This window comes from Pleurodeles waltl, chromosome 10 (assembly GCF_031143425.1).
Source record: "Pleurodeles waltl isolate 20211129_DDA chromosome 10, aPleWal1.hap1.20221129, whole genome shotgun sequence".
Taxonomy (NCBI): Eukaryota; Metazoa; Chordata; class Amphibia; order Caudata; family Salamandridae; genus Pleurodeles; species Pleurodeles waltl.
The window spans coordinates 232,922,044-232,945,549 of record NC_090449.1 but is presented as its reverse complement, the minus strand read 5'-3'; the positions used below and the strand labels follow the sequence as shown (position 1 = coordinate 232,945,549).

At 42.1% G+C, this 23,506-nt stretch overlaps 1 protein-coding gene across 1 annotated transcript in view; it reads right to left on the bottom strand.

Moving 5' to 3' along the window:
- Positions 1 to 23,506, bottom strand: part of VPS35L (VPS35 endosomal protein sorting factor like) — a 430,244-nt gene that overhangs the window by 243,229 nt on the left and 163,509 nt on the right. The window contains exons 18-19 of the mRNA XM_069210247.1: positions 22,619 to 22,672; positions 15,819 to 15,899 (exon numbers count right to left, since the gene is read on the bottom strand). Of these exons, the coding sequence (XP_069066348.1) occupies positions 15,819 to 15,899; positions 22,619 to 22,672 (135 nt within the window). The remainder of the gene's footprint in view (positions 1 to 15,818; positions 15,900 to 22,618; positions 22,673 to 23,506) is intronic.

Genomic DNA, 23,506 nt, shown 5'->3' with positions numbered 1-23,506 from the left:
CCAAAATGACAACAATCTAATAAGCAGAACTTCAGATACGAATTGTTAAAGAATAAACAGAAAGTTAATGCTAAAAAAAAAAAAAGCGCCAAACAGGGCTATCTGGCTGCCTTGGACAGGGTCAAATCTGAAAGTTCTTGATGACCGAGATGGAGAGTAGGACGGATACAGGAACCAGCTTTGGCCTACTGCAAAAGTACCTTGTTTGCGTTGACGTCGAGGATGCGGGAAGCAGGCTGAAGCAATGCTTCGGTGTTGATCCCAGCAGTGAAGGCGATGCGTTGCTCCTTCCCACTTTGCTGTAGGCTAATTCTGGCCCCCTTGGAGGCAGGTCGGCCTATTGTAATTAGGCTGATCTGCCCCCAGGGAGGGCAGAAAACGCTAGACACCAGGGATTTTTTTATTTCTTTTTTTTTTTATATGTGGGGTGCGACCCCTTAGGCAAGGGTCGCTCCCCTAGGGGGCAAATTTGCTGTAGGCCATTTCTGCCTCCCTTGGGGGCAGATCAGCCTATTTTTGTTAGGCCAATCTGCTCCCAAGGAGGCAGAACCCATAGACACCAGGGATTTTTATTTTTTTTAGTCAATTTCACGCAAGGAGTAGGACCCCTTAGGCAAGGCTCGTTCCCCTGGGGGGCAAATTTATTTTGGCCATTTCTGCCTCCCTTGGGGGCAGATCGGTGTATTTTTATTAGGCCGATCTGTCCCCAAGGGGGGGGCAGAAACCACTAGGCACCAGGGATTTTTTTTTTTGTGCCAATTTCACACAAGGGGAGCGACCCCTTAGGCAAGGGTCGCTGCCCTGGGGGGGCATATTTATTTGAGGCCATTTCTGCTGCCCTTGGGGGCAGATCAGCCTATTTCTATTACGCCGATCTGCCCCAGGGGGGAGGGGCAGAAACCACTTAGGCACCAGGGATTGGTGTGTGTGTGTGTGTTGTTTGGGGGGCAGCCCCCTGGGAAAGGGTCACTCCCCATAGGGGGCAAATTAGTGTTGGCCATATCTGCCCGGCCTATTTTTGGAAGGCCCATCTGCCACCAAGGGAGACAGAAAGCCCACCAGAGACCAGGGATGATTTTTTTTCAAAAATAGGAGGGTGGGGGTCTGGCCATACTCCCACCCCAAATAAATGAGGCCAAAGTTGTTCTGCCCACCGGTGGACAGATGGGGCAATTACCACACATCCATTCCCCGGAGGGGCAGAAAACATACTAGATGCCAGGGAATTAAAAGAAAAAAAATACTGGGGTGGTGGCTACCAACCAGTATGGGCCTAGTTATGCCCCCACCCCAACTGAAGGGGGTAACAGTCTTTCAGCTCTCCCCTGCACACTAAAACATCTTATCCCACGGCAAGCAAGAGGGCATTTGATTATTTTGGGTTTTGGTTTTACATTTGGGCCATGAGAGCTTGGCTAACTCTCAAAATCGTCCTACTTGGACTGGTGAGGGCTGAACTTTTTGGACTTTGGGACGCTGCCATCTAGAAAAATCCACAAGACCTAGACACATCTAAAAACTAAACATCTGGGTGATTCCAGGGTGGTGTACTTCACAAGCACCCTGCACCATTTTCTTACCCACAATATCCAAACCTCTAACATTGCTGGAAATCACACATTTTCCCCACATTTTTGTGATGGAACCTTCCAGAATTTGCAGGAATCCACAAAATTCCTACCACCAGCATTGTCTCATCTATACCTATAAAAATTCTGCTGCACATGTCAGCCTAAAAATGTTTTTTTCCAAACTGCCCTTTTGGACCCGCTTTGGTTCCCCTCAGTTTTGACATGTTTTTGGCTCTTCCTTGTCACAGGCACTTGGCCCACCTACACAAGTGAGGTATCATTTTTACCTGGAGACTGAGGGGAACGTTGGGTGGTAGGAAATTTGTCCCAGTGCAGTGATCCCCCACAGAAATGTGGGAAAATTTTGATTTTTTTGCTAAATTTGAGGTTTGCTGAGGATTCTGGGTAAGAAAACATTGGGGGATCCACGCAAGTCACACCTCCCTGGACTCCCTCGGGTGTCTAGTTTTCAAAAATGCGCAGGTTTGGTAGGTTTCCCTAGGTGCAGGCGGAGGTAGAGGCCAAAATCCACAGCTAGGCACTTTGCAAATAACAGTTCTGTTTTCTTTGGGAGAATGTGATGTGTCCACGTTGTGTTTTGGGGCATTTCCTGTTGCGGGCGCTAGGCCTTCCCACACAAGTGAGGTACCATTTTTATCGGGAGACTTGCGGGAATGCTGGCTGGAAGGAAATTTGTGGCTCCTCTCAGATTCCAGAACTTTGTGTCACCGAAATGTGAGGCAAAAGTGTTTTTTTAGCCAAATTTTGAGGTTTGCAAAGGATTCTGGGTAACAGAACCTGGTGAGTGCCCCACAAGTCACCCCATCTTAGATTCCCCTAGGTGTCTAGTTTTAAAAAATGTGCAGGTTTGGTAGGTTTCTCTAGGTCCTGGCTGAGCTAGAGGCCAAAATCTACAGCTAGGCACTTTGCAAAAAACACGTCAGATTTTAATGTAAAAATGTGATGTGTCCATGTTGTGATTCCTGTCATGAGCAGTAGGCCTACCCACGCAAGTGCGGTACCATTTTTATCAGGAGACTTAGGGGAACACAGAATAGCAAAACAAGTGTTATTATCCCTTGTCTTTCTCTAAATTTTTTCCTTACAAACGTAAGACAGTGTGTAAAAAAGGACGTCTATTCGAGAAATGCCCTGTGATTCACATGCTAGTATGGGCACCCCGGAATTCAGAGAGGTGCAAATAACCACTGCTTCTCAACACCTTATCTTGTGCCCATTTTGGAAATACAAAGGTTTTCTTGATACCTATTTTTCACTCTTTATATTTCAGCAACTGAATTGCTGTATACCCGGTACAGAATGAAAACCCACTGCAAGGTGCAGCTCATTTATTGGCTCTGCGTACCTAGGGTTCTAGATGAACCTACAAGCCCTATATATCCCGCAACCAGAAGAGTCCAGCAGACGTAACAGTATATTGCTTTAAAAAATCTGAAATTGCAGGAAAAAGTTACAGAGTAAAACGTTGAGAAAAATGGCTGTTTTTTACCTCAATTTCAATATTTTTTTTATTTCAGCTGTTATTTTCTGTAGGGAACCTTGTAGGATCTACACAAATTACCCTTTGCTGAATTCTACTTTTCAGAAATGTTTAGCTTTCTGGGATCCAGCACTGGTTTCACACCCATTTCTGTCACTAACTGTAAGGAGGCTGAAAGCACACAAAAAAGTGAAAATTGGGTATGTCCCAGTAAAATGCCAAAATTGTGTTGAAAAATGGGGTTTTCTGATTCAAGTCTGCCTGTTCCCGAAATCTGGGAAGCTGGTGATTTTAGCACCGCAAACTCCTTGTTAATGCCATTTTCAGGGAAAAAACACAAGCCCTGCTCTGCAGCCCTTTTTCCCCATTTTTAAAAATAAAAAATAAAAATTTACACTGTGTTTTGGCTAATTTCTTGGTATCCTTCAGGGGAACCCAAAAGGTCTGGGTACCTCTAGAATCCCTAGGATGTTGGAAAAAAAATAGACGCAAATTTGGCATGTTACGAAGCCTAAGCGCGAACTGCCCCAAATAGCCAAAAATAAAGGGCTGGCACCTGAGAGGAAAAGGCCTGGGAGTGAATGGGTTAATGTGTAGGTAGTTTATTCTTTTTATATTCTTGAACCAATTTCCTATTTATTGTTGCACTACTTCTCTTGGACCTCTCAGCTGCCTTTGATACTGTTGACTGTGACACCCTAATTCAAAGACACCACGAAGCCGGCATAGAAGGGACTGCTCTCAACTGGATTACATCCTACCTTCAAAACTGAACTAATATTATCTATTCTTCCGCCCTTCTCCTCCAAACCCTACCTCACAAAAGCAGGGGCGCCCAGGGATCAATTATCTCACCTATGCTTTTCAACATCTACATGATGTTATTAACAGAATTGAACAATGATTTTTAACTCCCATGCTACACTATGCAGATGACACACAAATACTACTTAAATTGCAATGCCCCCAAAAACATTGAAAACTCACAAATCTTCAGTGTCCTCAGAGCCGTCGATCAGTAGACGACTTGAAGCCATCTCAAACTGAATGCTTCCAAAACAGAAATACTCACATGTGGCGACTAGAAAAATTATGACCCACTGTGCGCCGGGCCTGACGATCTGGGGCCACCTCAAGTATCCAAGGAAGTTAAAAACCTTGGAATTACCATGGACTCCAGGTTAACAATGAATGCCCAAGTGAAAAAATTAGCACAATCAAGCTTTGTCACCTTAAAGACGCATCTTCCCCCAAGTCGGATTCCCACACAAGGTGCAGACTACTATCTCTCTTGTACTATCCAAACTGGATTATGTAAATGGCCTCTACCATGGATCATCTCTATTATGAAAAAACGACAACGTGTTCAAAACTCAGCTGCCAGGCTACTATGACATGTAAATCCACAATCCCACATCTTCTCTGCCTTGAAAGCACTACACTAGTTACCTGTTGCCAGAAGATCCACCTTCAAGCTGCTTTGTATCAGCCACAAAGCTATAAGCCACAAAGCTATACATAAAACAGGACCACTTTTCACCAGAAACAAAATAACCAAACACATCCACAAAAAACCTCCGCTCAAGATTAGCACCCCACCTTAAAACACCACCATACAAGAAAAAGACAGTAGGTGGTACATCTTTCTCTGTTCAAGCAGCCAAACTATGGAATTCATTACCCCCAAATATAAGATCCATGGATAATTATCTTGTCTTCAGAAGACTACTCAAGAGTTGGCTTCTTCCTTCATAACCACCATATTCACACAGCGATGCTTTTATTTCTTATATCACAATCAGCAAATGTTATCTTAACTATTTAACAGCAAGCATACTGATATTTGAATGTGACAAAAAGTATACTTATTATTTAACAAATATTACAAATCTTGAAAGTCTGTATTTATACAATACTAAGTTTCTTCTCATATTATTATACCCATAAATATATTCCTTGCACATATATTCCCTTACTATGTATTTACATGTCTATTTATTTATTACTCTAGTCCTGGTGTAGTAGAGAAAAACAAATAAAAATAAATAAATAAATAAAAGTCACACTATAAATAATTAAAATAAATATATAAATATGGAAAATGGCACTTACCCAGTGTACATCTGTTCATGGCATGTATAAGCTGCAGATTCACATGCTGTGCATACTTCTGCCACCTAGTGTTGGGCTCAGAGTGTTACAAGTTGTTTTTTTTCAAAGAAGTGTTTTTGAGTCACAGGATCGAGTGACTCCTCCTCTTCGGCTCCATTGCGCATATGCATCGACTCGTTGTTAGATTGTTTTCCCGCAGAGGGTAAGGTAGGAGTGATAGAGTATAAAGAAAAGAGATGTCCATGCTAATGGAATGTTAAATATATATATCTATATCTACATATGTACAAGTGTTGTTTAATTTAAACGACTATAGGCTTCCGGGGAGGTGGGAGGGTGCATGCGAATCTGCAGCGGAATATGCCACGAACAGATGTACACTGGGTAAGTGACATTTTCCGTTCGATGGCATGTGTAGCTGCATATACACATGCTGTGCATAGACTACAAAGCAGTTAGTCCTCCCATAAAAGCGGTGGTTAGCCTGTAGGAGTTGAAGTTGTTTGAAATAATGTTCTTAGTACAGCTTGACCTACTGTGGCTTGCTGTCCTGCTAAAACATCTACACAATAGTGTTTAGTAAATGTATGTGGTGTTGACCAAGTAGCTGCCTTGCATATTTCAGCCATTGGTATGTTTCCTAAGAAGGCCATTGTAGCACTTTTCTTCCTTGTGGAATGTGCTTTAGGAGCAACTAGGAGTTGTCTTTTAGCTTTAAGGTAACATGTTTGGATGCATCTAACTATCCATCTTGCTAAACCTTGTTTTGAAAAGGGGTTACCAGTATGAGGTTTTTGAAAAGCTACAAATAGCTGTTTAGTTTTCCTGAATGGTTTTGTTCTATCTATGTAGTACATTAGAGCTCTTTTAATGTCTAATGTATGTAGAGCTCTATCTGCCACAGAATCTGGCTGTTGGAAGAAGACTGGTAGTTCCACTGTTTGATTGATATGAAAAGGTGATACTACTTTAGGAAGAAATTTAGGGTTAGTTCGTAGTACGACTTTATGCTTGTGTACTTGTCTGGACGGTTCCATAATAGTGAAAGCTTGAATTTTGCTAACTCTTCGCAATGATGTAATTGCGACTAGGAAGGCAACCTTCCATGTTAAGAACTGTATTGGACATGAGAACATAGGTTCAAACGGTGGACCTATAAGTCGCGTACGCACTATGTTTAGATTCCAAGAAGGAACTGGAGGTGTTCTGGGTGGAATGATGCATTTTAAGCCTTCCATGAAGGCTTTGATAACAGGTACTGTAAATAAAGAGCTGTGCTGTACATTTTGCAAATATGCACAAATTGCAGTGAGATGTATTTTTATGGAAGAGAATGCTAAATTTGATTTTTGTAAATTAAGTAAATAGCATACAATATCTTGCATTGATGCTGAAGGAGGGTCAATTTGTTTAGATTGACAACAATATACAAATCTTTTCCATTTGTTTGCATAGCACTGTCTAGTAGTGGGTTTTCTTGCTTGCTTAATTACTTCCATACATTCTGTTGGTAGTTGTAAATACCCAAATTCTATGACCTCAAGAGCCAAATCGCCAGATTAAGTGTGTTGGGATTTGGGTGCCTTTGTTTTGTGTTAACAGGTCTGGTCTGTTTGGGAGTTCGGAGTGTGGTACTACTGACAGGTCTAATAGTGTGGTGTACCACGGCTGACGTGCCCACGTTGGCGCTAGGAGTATCATATTCAGCGTGTTTTGATGCAATTTGTTGACTAGAAATGGAATGAGTGGGACAGGGGGAAAAGCGTAAGTAAATATCCCTGACCAATTGATCCATAGAGCATTGACCTTGGATAGGGGATGCGGGTATCTTGATGCAAAGTTTTGGCATTTTGCGTTTTCGCTGGTGGCGAATAGATCTATGTCTGGTGTTCCCCATTGTTGAAAGTATTTTTGAAGTACTTGAGGGTGAATCTCCCACTCGTGTGTCTGTTGATGATTTCTGCTGAGAACATCTGCTAACTGGTTGTGTATCCCTGGAATGTATTGTACTACCAGGTGAATTTGGTTGTGAATTGCCCATTTCCAAATGTTTTGAGTTAGGAGGGAGTGTTGGGACGAATGTGCCCCTCCCTGTTTGTTTAGGTAATACATGGTGGTCACGTTGTCTGTTTTGATCAGGACATTCTTGTGAATGAGGGGAGGCTGAAAAGCTTTGAGTGCTAGGAAGACAGCTAACAACTCTAAGTGATTTATGTGTAGCTGTTTGTGTTGGGCATCCCATTGTCCTTGGATGTTGTGATTGCTGTGGTGAGCTCCCCAGCGAATCTTTGATGCATCTGTTGTAATAGTGGTCTGAGGCACATGGTCTTGAAATGACCGCCCTTTGTTTAGATTTGTGGAATTCCAACACTGAAGGGACATGTATGTTTGGTGATCTATCAATACTAGATCTTGAAGTTGACCCTGTGCTTGTGACCATTGTTGTGCAAGGCACTGTTGCAAGAGTCGCATGTTTAGTCTTGCATGTGGAACAATTGCAATACATGATGCCATCATCCCTAATATTTTCATGACAAATTTGACAGTGTACTGTTGACCTGTCTGTATTTGTGCAATTATATTCTAGAATGCTTGTATTCTCTGCGTATTTGGACTTGCAAGCGCTTTTTGAGTATTTAGTATTGCCCCTAAATACTGTTGTATTTGCGCAGGCTGTAGTTGTGACTTTTGGTAATTTATTGAGAACCTTAGCGTGTGCAGGGTTTGTATTACATAATGCGCATGGTTTTGACACTGCGTATGACTGTTTGATTTTATCAGCCAATCGTCTAGATATGGAAAGACATGTATGTGTTGTCTTCTTAGGTAGGCTGCGACTACCACTAGGCACTTTGTGAATACCCTTGGAGCTGTTGTTATTCCAAAGGGTAACACTTTGAACTGACAGTGCTTTCCTTGAATGACAAACCTGAGATATTTTCAGTGCGCAGGATGGATGGGTATACGAAAATACGCATCTTTGAGGTCTAATGTTGCCATGAAATCGTGTTTTTGAAGTAGTGGGATAACATCCTGGAGAGTTACCATGTGAAAGTGTTCTGACAGAATGTAAAGATTGAGGGTCCTCAGATCTAATATTGGCCTTAGGGTGCCATCCTTTTTGGGAATGAGGAAATACAGTGAGTAAACTCCTGTCCCTACTTGATTTTGTGGAACGGCTTCTATTGCTTGTTTGAGTAATAGAGATTTGACTTCTCCCTGTAAAAGAGTGATATCGTCTGTGGATAGTTTGTGTGGTTTTGGTGGAATGTTTGGTGGAGTTTGTATCAATTCTAGGCAATAGTCATTGCGGATAATTGATAATACCCAGTTGTCTGGGGCAATGTTTAGCCAATTGTTGTGGAACTTTTGCAGTCTTCCTCCCACAGGGGAGATGTGGATTGGAAAGGAATGGCACAAGTCACTATTTACTTTGTTGTGAGGCTTGTTTAGGTGCTTGATATTTTCCCCTGCCTCTGGGGTACTGGCCTCTATATGTGCTTTTAAAACCACCTTGTTGGTATTGAGGATGGTAGGCCGGCTTTGGCTGTGATGTGAATACCTCTGCTGTTTGAGCCATAAATCCACCTCTAAACTGGGGTTTGCGAAAGGATCCCCTGTATTGTGTGGTGTACAGTGCACCCATGGCTTTTGCGGTGTCTGAATCCTTCCGCATTTTTTCTACAGCAGTGTCAACCTCTGGGCAAAAAAGCTGTTTCTTGTTGAATGGCATATTCAACACTGCCTGTTGGATTTCAGGTTTGAATCCTGAGGACCTAAGCCATGCATGTCTCCTTATGGTTACAGCAGTGTTGATGCTTCTGGCCGCTGTATCTGCTGAGTCTAGGGCTGACCTAATCTGATTGCTGGTGATGGCTTGCCCTTCCTCCACTATCTGCTGTGCCCTCTTTTGCTGTTCTTTGGGGAGATGCTCGATTATATCTTTGATGTCGTCCCAATGGGCCCTGTCATATCAAGCCAACAACGCCTGTCAGTTGGCTATTCTCCGTCGGTTGGCTGCCTGAGATGCCACCCTCTTCCCTGCAGCATCAAACTTCCTACTCTCTTTGTCTGGTTCGGGGTGCATCACCTGACGACTGCAAGTTTGCCCTTTTCCTGGCAGCGCTTACCACTACTGAGTCTGGAGGTAGTTGCTGAGTAATATAGACAGGATTGGAAGGAGGTGGCTTATATTTATTTTCTACTCTTGGAGTAATTATTCTTGCTTCAATAGGCTCGCTAAATATTTGATCTGCATGTTTTAGCATGCCGGGGAGCATAGGGAGTGACTGATATGTTGCATGCGTGGAGGACAGTGTATTAAACAAAAAATCGTCCTCTAATGGTTCAGTGTGCATGGTGAAATTATGGTATGCTGCCGCCCTAGCTATCACTTGATTGTAGCCTGTACTATCCTCTGGTGGTGAAAGCTTAGAGGGATAGCAATCTGGGTTATTGTCCAGAATGGGGTCTCGATCATAAAGATCCCATGGATCCACATTGTCCTGCTGCGAATCAAATGAATGTGATGGTGACTGCATAGGTGTAGGGCTGGTAGGAGGAGAGATATGTAGGTGTGGAGAGTGAGGAAGAGACTGAGGAGGAGAAAATTGAGGAGGTGGAGGTCTCTCTTTTGTTTTTGGACTTTGGCTGGAGGCTGTGTAGTGTCCCATTTCTCCTGAAAGGCAAATTTCCTCTTTGGTTTTGGAGGAGGTGCAGTTAAAATTCTGCCAGTTTCTTTATGGATTTGAATCCTGGCTTGCCTTTCATCCATTACTTCCATGATTGGTTGTATTTGTGAGTCATCCTCAGTAGTTTTATGGCTTTCTGAAAAGTGTTTTTGAAAGTCCATGCTCCTCAGTATAATCAGGTCTTTTTGGCTCCGAAGCTGGCTTTCGGTATCGAAAAAGATGGGGTTGAGGATGGTCTCGGCTCCGAAAAAGATTTTCGAGATTTGGACTTGGAAGAGCGGTGTTTGCCCGGTTCGGAGACGGATCTTTGGCTCGATTCCAATGGCTTCGGAGGAGTGGCCTTTTTCGGTGCCGAAATGGTGGGTTTGTCACGGAGCGTCTTCTTTCGGGTCGAGCCATGGCCTTCCAGCAATGGCGTCCCCAAGGCCTTATTGTTTCGGCTTAGATGGTACAGGGGCAGGCGTACTCACGTGCTGTCCTGCAGTGACCGGTCTGTCCTCCTCAGAATCCTGGTCGGAGACGGATCCTCGAACGGAGACTGCGGTCTGCATGATCTCTTCGATGTCAAAATGTTCGGAACTTTTGGACGCCATCTGGAGCCTCTGTGCTATTCTGTCCCGAAGTGTCTTTTTTGACCAGAAGGATCTGCGGGCCTCGCAATTTTCTTCTCAATGGTCCGGGGAAAGGCAGAGCTCACAGGTGAGGTGTTGGTCTATATAAGGGAATTTAGCGTAGCACCGAGGACAGAATCTGAATGGAGTCCGATCCATGTGGCTTCACGCGGTCGGCCCGACCAGGCCCGAGTTGGGCGCAGGCGCCCCGAAGGGCGAGTAGAGATGTTTGTTCCAACGGTACCGAAGTGTCGATAGAAGGTGTAACGTGATCAAAACAATACCGACGAGAAATGAAGCGTTTTCAAGGTTTTACGAATCAAACTATCGGAGCGAAAGGAAACACGTCCACACCCGATGTCGGAAAGAAAACCATCTAACATGGAGTCGATGCCCATGCGCACTGGAGCTGAAGAGGAGGAGTCACTCGATCCTGTGACTCGCAAACACTTCTTCGAAGAAAAACAACTTGTAACACTCCGAGCCCAACACTAGATGGCTGAAGTATGCACAGCATGTGTATCTGCAGCTACACATGCCATCAAACATATATATATATAAAATAAAAAATAATATCATTTTTACTCTCCTATAAGCTTTACTCTGTCTTCCCATCACCCTATGTCTTCATCAATCTAGCCTCCATCCCCACTCTGACTCATCCCAAACCCATTCTACTAATTTCATCTTCAAAATAACCCTACCTATGCTCTTCTCTCCTCTACCACATCTAGCTCACCCAAACCTCAGTTTACTACCATGATCTCCCAAACAACCCTACTAAATTCTCCCTCATTTATCTCACATTTGACTCATTCAAAACCCCTCCTGCTACTATGATCTCCCTAACCCTTTCCACAGACTCAACCCTCCTCCATCCCCCTTTACTCATCCCAAGCCTCATCCTATTACTATAAACTCCGAATTAACACTTCAGGATTCTCCCCTCCTCTATTCCTCCATTACTCTAGTCAACCCAACTAACAAATGTACGTAACCTCTGCTCAAAGTAACTCATAATAATACTAAAACTGTACTCATATTTCCCTATATCAATACCCCACTAATTCCTCTTGGGTTCCGGAATAGCGTGCTACTCACTGAAAATTGCTTTGACACCTCATCAGGAGTAGTAAGCGCTATATAAATGCAATTATAATTGCACTATTGGCAGTGGAAGGAGGTCTACTCTGTTATCTTGTGAGTTTGCAAAACAGGTGTCAATAAAGAGTAAGGAGAAAAAAAATCAGAGATCTGCAGGGATAGCCTGTGTTACAGTCCTCCTTTACATAATTGCTGCTATATCAATTCAAGGAGATCTGTCAAAACAGACTGCATTATTGTCATCCTTTTTTCATTATAGGATGTCAATATCAGAGCATGCAACTATTTGGGACCTGCAGAATGGACTATGTTAGATTCCTTTGTTGACCAGCAACTTGCAGCAGACCTCCTTAGTATTGGCAGACCTCTATAGTCAGTATTGAGAGATTATTTAAGCACGTACATATATTCAGTATCTGTTGCTAGTAAGGTTCCCGAGGTCTTGCCTATGCCTGTATCATTGATTTTAAGGAATAAGGTATGAATTAGTATATGATATGATTTGGTAACATGCATTATATCTATTTTGTACTGGCAGGACTGTACTAAAGACTAGAATAACTGTCCTTCACCTTGAAGATAGAGAAAGAAAGTATGGTAGACATTTTATTATGGCTGTGAAGTCTGGGGTTATGGTTGGGGTCCCATACATCATTAGGCAAGTTGTGGGTCTTCAGGTGCCGAGTAGTAGCAGGTGCTTCAAGTGCTGATTGCAGGGGCTTAGTTATTATACTCTATCTGTGTTGTGATGTTATGATGATGTTGCGTTTTGTGGGAGCTCTCTGTAGTGTTCTGGAGGACTGCGTCTGCCCTCTTAAGACAGTGTGCTGATCCTTACTTTTCCATATCTCTTGATCATGCTTATGTTGGTAGAAATACTGTTGTATTAGGTCCTATCCTAGGGTCAGCGGTTTGTCTAATTATCATAGAAACAACTGTGTTGTTACCTTCACAGGAAGATTAAATACTTCAGGGCACTTTGAATCATGGAGGTCAATGAGTTCCAGAGCTTGCTGGTGTGTACCAAAAAAGGCAGACCTGCTTCTGGATTTCTTCTTATGTGGCATGACAATCTGCGGTGCTAGCCTAGAGCACCATATTCTAGTTGGTTTACATTGTTTAAATTAGATTTATAGTCATAGTGGGCTTTTTCATTTGGAGCCTCTGTGGAAAATGCAAAGTGCATTGAACACTGAATGTCTAACTCCAGGTAGCTAAAGAAGAGACTGAGCTGACTGGCGTCGTGTTCTCTTGGTGGAAGGCCGAGAAGGAGTTTTGATGCAGTTTTGGATTCATTGAATTTTGTGTACTGTGAAGCAGGGGGTGCCAAGGCATAGAGTAATGGCACAGTTAAGATTTTAACATGGTATAAGAAGATGCTTTTCAAATCAGATGAGCTAATAAGGGTAAACCAGTCTTGGGTTGCTTCAGCTTTGAGTCAGGGAGGACCTGGCCTGGCAATTCAGACCGCAGTGTTCCTACTGGAGCATGGTCGAGATGGATTTGCATACATCTGGGTCTAAATTAAGGTGGCATGGGAAATGACCAGTGGCTGAGATTAATTCAAGAATTCCATCCATCACAATTTTGTATGCTTCAGAGTGACGCTCTAAGTGTGATGGATATGCACAGGCATGGGCCTTGTTTAAACTGTGCCACTGGAACCAAGATATACCCGACTGGTGAGCCCTAATAAGGGCAATACCAGTCTTGAGTTGCTCCTGTTCTAGTTCAGGGAGGGTCTGCATGGCAGTTTGGGCTGAAGTGTTCCTATTGAAGCAGGGTCAAGACTGATTTGCATATGGTTGGGTCCAAACTGAGATGGAATGGTGTGCAAAATAATGATGGACTGAAAGGGAGCCCAAGTATTTACCAGTGGCTGAGAATAAATCAAGATTTAATGCATCACTTTTTGTACAGTTCAGTTGGGAAGATAAGTTGTAGCATTTTCATTGCGTAGTAGGTGCTCCTTGTGATCTTATTGGCATCCAAGACAGCTATGCATCCATTGTTACTCCTAGGTTCCTCAGTTCTCATGGAGTAGCTGGCAGGGGTCAAGTTCCTAGGGTCATATGCCAATGGGCTGGTGTTTGTGAAGTTGTTTATTGGTCATATTCTCTCTCTCTGTGGTGTTCAGATTTAAATGGTTAACCTTCATCCATTTATCTAACCACAAAGGCAATCACCAATTCTTGACTTGTAGTGGTCCTCTTGGCCATCCATTTTTAGAATGATTTTCTTATCTTCACAGTAACACAAGGTTGAATGATCGGAACATGTCTGTCAAGAAGGTTAGATACATTTTAAATAGGAAAGGAGAGATGATTGACTACTGAAGGATGCCACAGTGTTGGTTGTGAGTGTGAAAACTAATCTCTGCCTGCCATTAAGGTGTGAGGTGATTCATTTTAGGGTATTTTCACATATCTTGACGTGAAGGAGTCTGTGTAGTAGTGCGTGGTGGTGCAGAGTGTCAAATGTTGCTGTTACGTCCAGAAGAAGTAAGGTAGATACTCTGTTGTTACCAACCGTCAGCTTTAGGGGGATCCATATGGATATAAGGCTTGACTCAGTGCCTCTACCTGCTCTGAATTCAGCTTGTTGATCCGAAATCACGTTTACTTGCCTTAGTAAAATTGGAGAGTTTAGTAAAAACTGCTCTTTCAAAGGAACAGACTGTTGGAGATTGGCCTGTAGTTTGTTCATTTGGATAGGTCTAGATTCTTTTTTTCAGTAGTCTAATGTATGATGTTTTTAGCTTGGTGGACAAGATAGCAGTCCTCAGGACATGTTTAGCAAGCGCCTAGCTAGTTTCCCTGCACAGGCTGTATGAAGGATATCTTTGATTAATTTTGAGGGGAGGATGAGGGTGAAGGTGATCCTGATGGTCTCCTTGTGCTGATAATATTTTACAAGTGTGTTTCAGAAAGGATACTGAAGGTAGGGAGAGATGGGATTGGTACTGTCCACCAATGGGGTGGTGATGTCATGTGTAGGAGGAGTATTAGCTGCTTAGGGCCTGATTTACATTATGACGGATTAGTTATTCCATCACACCGATGACGGATTTCCCGTCCGCTGAAATCTAAATCCAATTATGTGCTATGGGATTTAGATTTCGGCAGACGGGATATCCTTCACCTTTGTGACAGAGTAACTTATCCGCCAATATCTACATCAGGTCCTTAGTCCGCAAGGCAGTTTTCTATATTTCTAAATTTTTTAGATCCATTCCGTGGAGAATTTGGAACAGAAGGCTTGCAATCTTGGGGTCTGTTTGTTGGAATTCTGCTAGAATTTTTTGGGGAAATTCCTCTGATGGGTTGTCAGCTTCATAATACATGTGTAATAGTATTGTTTTTTCGGTGGTACTGGTGACTGCTTTATGGGCTCTGTTCCAGAGTTGCGGTATCAGTCTGTCATTTCCAGCGCCTGCTTTTAACCATTTGTGTTGATCTGACTTTCATTTTTCTGATCTATGATTAAGCCGTGTAGTCTTTTTTAACACTTGTAGATGTCTTTAACAGTTTCTGGTTGTCCAGTGAAGTGAGGTCCAGTTGAAGAAGTTGGATACATCCCGAGGTTGCATACTGTTTGGGGTATTTTCATGCCAGGGCTTAAGTGTTGGGAGGTCCCATTTTTTTCCAGATTCTGTATGTAAATTTGTTGTTTGTGGTAGTTGCTGTCTTGGAGGTGTTGTTATAGACTGGTATCTTGATCCTGAAGGAATCAAGGCTACTGCCTGCAAAGACAACCAATACCCACTTAGGTCACCCTGCAGGGAGAAAAAATGCATACACTTCGCTACAATGTTAGACATCAAACATGTCATGCTAGAAATTGTGCAAGCACGAGAGGACAGAAAATCAAATGATAAACCTGTCCTCCATCTCGGTCACCCACGCAGGTGTGTGTATACGCACACACACACTCACTCTCTCTGTCTTTCTATTAGAAGGAACAAAAGCACATCATGCTCGACAGTATGCGCCAGTCTGCACAAAAGTGTTTTGCACTTATTTAATTTCTAAAGCACATACAACGTCGGAATAAGTGAAACTTCAAGGTGCCCAGAACTATAAGGAATCCCAGACTCCAGAAAGCCCCTGCCCAAAAGCATTTGAGTACTACAACATTCTGTACCTAACATTCACATGTATTTTATGCAATAAATATTTTATGACATAATTAATAGATTCTCTTCAAAACCGAAGAACAGAAATGTTACCTGCGGATAGGCATCTTCAAAAGCACGATCTGGAGTCATATGTTTGATAATATCAGCCAAAATAGTGTTAACTTCACGTTTCTAAAATGTAAAATGTAGAATTGCATAAGGTAAGATAAAACTGGGCTATACAAATTATCAACACAAAGAATTAACGCACGCACCACACCTCATTCATTGTACAGGTCATATCTTAAGTGTTTAAAGGTATGGCTCTATGATTACGTTCCAGCTTTACAATTCTACTTACACTATGGTCTGTATTGGTGTCTTACAGGGATATTTCTCATCAAGTTACAATTGTTCTTAAAATAGTCCCCCCTCACACCACAATCTCTAACAAGGTATTATCAAGTTAAGCTCCATCTTCCTTTTCTGCTAGAGGCTTTTAATGATTTCACACATGCCTCGGGTTGACCTTTGGGTACTTCCAACTCGCTCTGACTCTTAACAGTCTTTTAAAAAACTTTCTCTCAGGATTACCATAGCTCTCTCTGACAAGTAACTGGGACATGGCTCCGGTCCAGTTTTCCTAGCCAGATCTCGAGTAAGAGTGGCCTTTTAAGTTCGACGGTCCCAGCAATGGGAAGTATCATGCCCATCGCAATTATGAGTTTTGATGTTTCACAGAATATATTTTTGCTACTGCCAGCTGCCAAAATACCAGTGTGAAATAGAGGGGCAAAGCACATAGGAATAAGCACGGAAACACTGATTTCTGCATGCTATTTTCCAAAATGTTTTACTCTCCCTCATTTCCAGCCCCCATAATTGTAGGACAGACAGTAGAAGTAGTTGATGAAGAATTAAAGGGAATAATTCTGGGGCACTCATAAAGCCTCAATCATGGGGTCATTTCTGAAATTCTAATTCAATGATGCACACCACGTTTACATCGACTACAAGTTACACATAATATCAGGACTGAGTATTCACCCTGGTCCATTTGTTGCCCAGGTCGGACAAGGTCCCTTTTCAGTATTAGATTTCATTTACTCCCCTTAATGCACATGATCTGGCACAATTAACCGAAAATACAGGAGTAATGCTGGAAACAAACAGTAATCGAAACGTTCCACTATTGGCTGGAGCTGCCAAAATTCATGGAATGTTTTCAAGCCCTCATGAATTATGTTGAAACAAGAAAGGCTGTCTTGATTTCCTCCATGAGTGTTCTGATCTTGACTTATGAGGAAAAGAAGGTAGTGGCAGATACCTGGTCATAATGTTCTTGTCACCTTAAAACCCAGAATACAAACTTTCCATCTATAAGAAATACTGGGGCCTGGCTGGCATTAATTGGATAACAGTCCTTGCCATAGTGATGACAGTGCCAGTGATGTATAGCAGCAGCTCTTCGTCTATGAGTAATCTAACAGGCTCCCACCTATTATACAGTAGTTGAGCATTTCCTAGAACATTGGTCTTAAGTCCAAAGACTACAAAAACGTGACAGCACTTCTCAAGGCAGGTATTCACAGTCCTACTAGTGGTGGTTATGATGTCCAGTGGACAGTAGCATTTTTTGCTTAGATGCCTCGCTGTCAGCACTGGATATAAACTTCTACTTCTCTCAGACACCTCTAGGCAGCAAAAACACGAAAGAAATCACACACACAAAACAAGTGAAGACAGCTCAACACAATCCCATTAGATTTATTTTAAGCAGCCGAGCAGACCTGACAGAAGATTATCCCTTAGATCCAGACATTTCACCTCCATGTCCATGAGCTATGAAGGTCAACATACATGCTGTAAACTGAGCAAGGGCACTCAGAGGCAAAGACAGTGTTATATATGGGAGCATGATACTTGTTATCCAGCTACACAAAAATAAGAGGCTCAGATTATAACTTCCTGGTAAATTAATGTTCCTACTTGAGGACCAGGCTCCATAGAAAGTGAGGCTTCAGTGGGACACCATGGCTCAGGTCTCCACATTCTCAAGTGGAGGAGCTCTGGCCAAAGTGGACTGTGTTTAAAAAACTTGTCCACAAAAAAAAAAAAACTCTAGGTTCAATACATGTCACACTGTTCGCCGCTACCTAAATGCTTTTGTCTACATTTATATCTGCTAACTTAATTTTCTTGCACGTATGTGACTTGAAGCCAGTTGGGCAAGTACAACCCCCAAGGTTCGAAGGTCTCCCGCAAGACATTGAATTTAGATTTATAGTCTGACTTCTAGGACATCCTTAAAGGGGTGGCTGTGCCCTGCCTTCATCAAATAGTGTCCATCCTGGATCAGGTTCCAACATTAAGCTTTTTTGGCAGAGGCCTCTTTTCCGCTTTCCGAGAATGCTGAAAAAAGCACAATGGGTGAGAACCGGCTGGTCTCACCAGGAGGTCATTAGTAAGTCCTCAATTTTCCATTCCACATAGCGAGAGGACCAGTGCTTAATTTGTAAATAAAGAGATGCCGGTGCTCAAAGCCCTTCTCTTAAACTCAAGGCTGCTGTAATTAAATCTGCCAGCACTGAATACTGAGGCGGCGTAATCCAAAAGCCATCTAGGGCCTCTTCAATCCATTTACGGCCACTCCCTGCCCCTTCAGCTCATCCTGCAACTTTCTACTTTCTCCCTTTATGACGCTTTTTAGTTTTTCCTTCTTCCGTCTTTCCCATATGTGTCTTTTGCTCGCAGCAAATGCTTGAGGCATAAGAATAAGCCCCGGCCCTCACAAATAAGTGCCGGTGCTCAGCACCAGAAATAACAAGCACAAATTAAGCACTGGAGAGGTCACACATGCTTTATAGAGTCCTGAAATAGATTGGCTGAAACGCATTGACATTTCTTTACAAGGAGTCCGCAACAAATAACAAAATACCTGGATATATGGAGTCCAGCAGCCTTATCCCTGTTAAGTATGAGACATTTGGGACACAAGGCAATCTGCCTTAATAACGGACTACCTCCTTGACGGACCTTACAGGATGGACTGAATATAGGTTGGCCGTCATCTACTAAAATTGGGGATATAAGGAGTGTGAAGTGGACTTTATGTTTTAATCCCGATGGTTGTATGTTGTGATATATGTTTTCACATTTGTTTTTTTGTTTACAAAATCTGGTTGTACGAGTAATATATACTGAATCTATGCCCTAGTAGTGGTTGATATAACTTAATTTGATCAAATAAAATATGGTAAGTAAAATAAATTGGTCCAATAATAAGTAGAAGATTGTTGTTAACGGAATATTTTCATTCACTCGTTGAAAGTCACTGTTCACTGCCTATGTTGTTATGCCTAAGACTCAACAGGGTTAATTTGGAAAACCACTTACTTCTGTAGAAATTCACAAAATAGTGTGGCTGGAAAAATGAGCTACAACTCCAACAGAAATGGTGCCTGAGAAGGACACAAGAATCTCCCTCCGCAACTGGAGCGAGGACCAGGGAGCAACTGGAAAAGCAACAAATGTACTCAGTGCAGTATAGGAACAAAGTGCAGGACACTGGTAAAATAAAGTGCAACGTGGAATTTAAAACCAACACCAAAGTTAAATCCAAATAAAAACAGTTCACAAATTTAAATCTTAAAATACAACAATCTCGAGTAGCAGAAAAAGATTTAGTATGTTACTAAGCTGATAAATCCACTTAATACATCAATGTTAGAACTATAGTCTGAATTCTAGGTGGTCTTTGAATGGCACCTCCACATGTGAGTGTGTATGGTGAGCATAACTGATTGGTATATAAATTCCACCACAAGGGCATAATTCTCACAATAATACTAATTTTGACAGAGCTTGATGGTCCCGATGAATGCCAGATGATCCACAGAGCAGAGCCTAATAGGCTGAAACATGCTGACCAGTGAATGCTGGAGTAGTTAATGCTCCAAGTATGTCCGCTCTGTTTTTAAAGCATCACGCATACCCAAAGAAGAAAGCCTACAGGAGTTCACTTGATTTTTAATTTCATTCCAGATCCCACAGCATTATTTACACTAAAGTACTCCCTTCAAAAGTGGCAGTGAGCCCCACTGATAATAGTAGATATATTGGGTGCGGTCCTAAAGAGCAAGCATGCCACACAGTAGCGTGGGTGAGAGTACTTTAAAATAATAGTCTTTATTTGCAAATATTAGTCTGGAAAAGGGCTTTACATGAGTCTGCCACAAGAGGTAACCTTCCTGGTATATGATCTGTTTCCAAGGAAAGACACAAAGAGCATAAGTAGGTCAGCTATGGCTAAATGCTTATGACACTGAACACATATGTGCTGTGGTATACACTGCCCGAGTGGAAAGGGAATTACAGAAGTACAATAAGAAGACAAAGGGTGACCCAGTCATATGGAATTGCTAAGAAACAGTTCATGTCTGGACAAATATTCAGAGAAAATGGAAGCAGTGAAGATGCACATGGGAAGAGGCATGGCCCTGGATGTGCAAGCATGAAGTTACATATGAATTTCAACAACTTGGAGGAGAAATTTCCAGTCCTATTGGTAAGTGACAGTTTTACTACAGATTGGTAGTAGTAGATGTCCTGGATGAAGGAGTAAATTACAATGCCCATGGTAACAATTTTGTTTGAATTACATTACTACAGGATGGGTGTAGTAAAAACACAGGATGAAGAAGTAAATTGCATTGTCCATGATGACAATTTTGTCTGAATTGCATTACATTGCTACTCAAACTACAACAAACCCGACTGATGCACCTAATAAGCAATATTGAATTAAATATGATATTTCATATTTATGCAATCTTAAAAAACGACATTCACTATCCTAGTTAGCTTAGTTACAGTGAATAGCAAAAAGGTCATTTGTGTTCTTGGATGGCCTGCCGATCAAGCATCGTCATGCCCTATCTCACCTGGGGCAGAGGTGGTTAATTGCCTGACTTCAAGGTCAAACTACAAAAAAGGACTCACTACGGTAAGGAAACATGCAAAGGAACCCCTTCCTCGGGAAAGAAGGTTACAGTTGAAGAAATGACACATGGGACTTAAGAGGTGGAGACTTTCTTTGGCCATTGATAGGAGTCACTGTGCCAGCCCTGGGAGTGTTGACTGGAAAGGCATTGCTGAGGACAAGGAAACAGCTCCTAAATGTTTTTCTACAAAGAATGGGGCTCTGAAGATGGTAGCGTTTGCCAAAATGCATATTCCATAAACAGGAAGCGAGTAACTTTAGAGAAAATTTTGAAGGAAAATGACCCCCCCAATTTTAAATACCTGTATGCTAACTAGGCATTGAACTCCTGCAGGTTGATCACTAATCAACATCCTTTCTCCCTTTTTTGACAAGAAACAAGTCCTAGAGAATGTGCACCACCCACAATTCAAACTCAATGGATAGAAGAACAAGAGAAGGCTTAAATGAAGAAGTGAATAACACGCAGGACAGCACTTCTACTAACGCTCGCAGCACTGTGGGACCTGCCTGCCACAGTAGCTGCACAAAGCTCAGTATCCACTGCCAAAGACAGGAGTGGAGCCACCAACTTTAGCCAACAAGTAAAGCAGCAATAGAGAGATTAGCCCTAGATGCAAGAGCTCAAGCTGCATCATAAATGATAAAAGAAGCATTAAACATCAGCAGCTATCTGCACTGCTGAGCAGGAATAAAAGAGGAAGTCATTGCAGGAGAGAGGTATCTTATGGCGTGATGGAACATGACAAGAAGGCTGCTGTGGCCATGAAGAGGACAGGCCTTATGGGACTTTTAGTTATAGTCTTCAAGAGTTTTTTGCTTCTTCTGAATGGATTTTTGACAATCATTTTGATGAAGTTTACTTGCTACACTGCGGAGTATGGAGAAATAGTTTTAAGCATAATCTTTTCCTCCATGTCCTTAATAGAGCAGAAACATTCCGTCATGTTAACTGGGAACCTGTTCTTTATTATGGCGAGATTGCAGCGCTTTGGAAAAGCTGCATATATCTAATACAATGGCTTTGAGGGTGAGGAACAAAAAAATATATCACTTTCTGTGCAGTAATCACATTCAAATTGCAAATAATGTTACTACCACTATGATTATGATGAACTGATGTCACTGAGTAGCATATCTTAGAGGCTGTCTAAGCTTTGAAGACAACTGAGCAGTAGTGGCCTATAAAAGCTGCTATAGGCCCGCTGCTCTCAACATTACCATGTCCAATCCACAGCCTCTGCTTCTCTCTTTCTCTGCCTCTGGGACAGCCTCTGCTTCTCTCTTTCTCTGCCTCTGGGAGAGGCTGTGGACCATGGCACCCAGGAACATTCACCTTCCCTCTTCCCATAGCTCACAGTGTCACTGGAGCTTAGAAAAGAGGAATTCTGCTCTGCTGGTGTTGCTTAGCAAGGAAAAGCAGAATAGTCAAGCCCAGGGAGAAACAGGAGCTTACTTCAGACTCCTTTCACAGCTGTTACTCTGCAGGTTCAACAGTTAACAGTTGTGGCACTGCGAGTGGCTGTCATTATTAAACAATCACAGCAAGAGATTTCAAACAAAGGTTTCAACTTCCTCGGTCTCCAGGGAGGCTTTTGCTTTATATTTAGGACATAACGTCCTCGATATAGCTGAATGTTGTAATAGCATAATACCCCACCTAAGCAGCAGGCTATGCTGGCCATAATTGGCCCTCACCGTTGGCACAGGAATATAACGCTGGACCGGGCTTTTAATGGCCAGTGTAGTCTACTACGGCAGACTGTAAGGGTATATTAGATATGATGAGTTTAGCAAATAGGTTGCATTCAACGGATAATTCCAAACGTTTTCTCAATATCTGGATAATCCATGCATTAGCTGTAATAATGAGCAGCACATACAATAATGAAAGCAAAGTAACACATACCGTGAAGTGTCTGCACGTATACTCCACCCACACTTCAGCACAGTTGATATAATCCTAGAAAAGAAGTAGACTGATAAGCAAAGTTTTACTAATATTACATTTGAAATGCTATATCACACTTTTTAAGGAAAAAAAGGAGAGAGATAAAGTATTTTAGAAAAAGAACAGAGATTATACAGTCATTCCTTTTCACTAATCTGACATTATTTAAGCATGCAATCGACACGGGGAAACCAAAGGTAAGGTATTACACTAAAGAGGAGTCTTAGTTCACTCAGTCAGAGCTGTTGTGTTTAGGTACACTCTTTATCAACAATGACCAATGCATATGTCAAGCACCATACATTATTTCCAGATCCATTAAATTAGTCAATAGAATTTAGTATCAAAGTTACAAACATCTTCAGAAATGAGCGCAACACATCCCATACAAAGGTAACAAACTTTGAGGACATTAAATGTACATAACCATGGATACAGAAGAATTATATTAAGATTAGGAAACATAGAAGTGGTGAAAGGAATTTTAGCAAGAGCAAATACCCAAATCTCTTCCCATGAGTGAATTTCTTTATTATTATTTTTTTATAATCAACTTAATTTCTTTTAACGTGGCATAACAAAAACAGTGAGCACATGCCTGTCAAGTCAGTACAAGCATGCAAAAACACATGATGATAATTACAATCCTCCCCCCAAAAAAGCAATATCATTCCATTTATAAGGACAAAGCATGGTACGCCTGCCATTTCCCCCAAACTATTTTCATACTTACAAGGGCATCTATTGATTCATATATTGTTTTTTCCAGATGGGTGCACCAGTCAACCCCCAGCTCGCCATTTAGACATCAATGGTGCCACGGGGTTTCTCCGCAATTGTGCAATA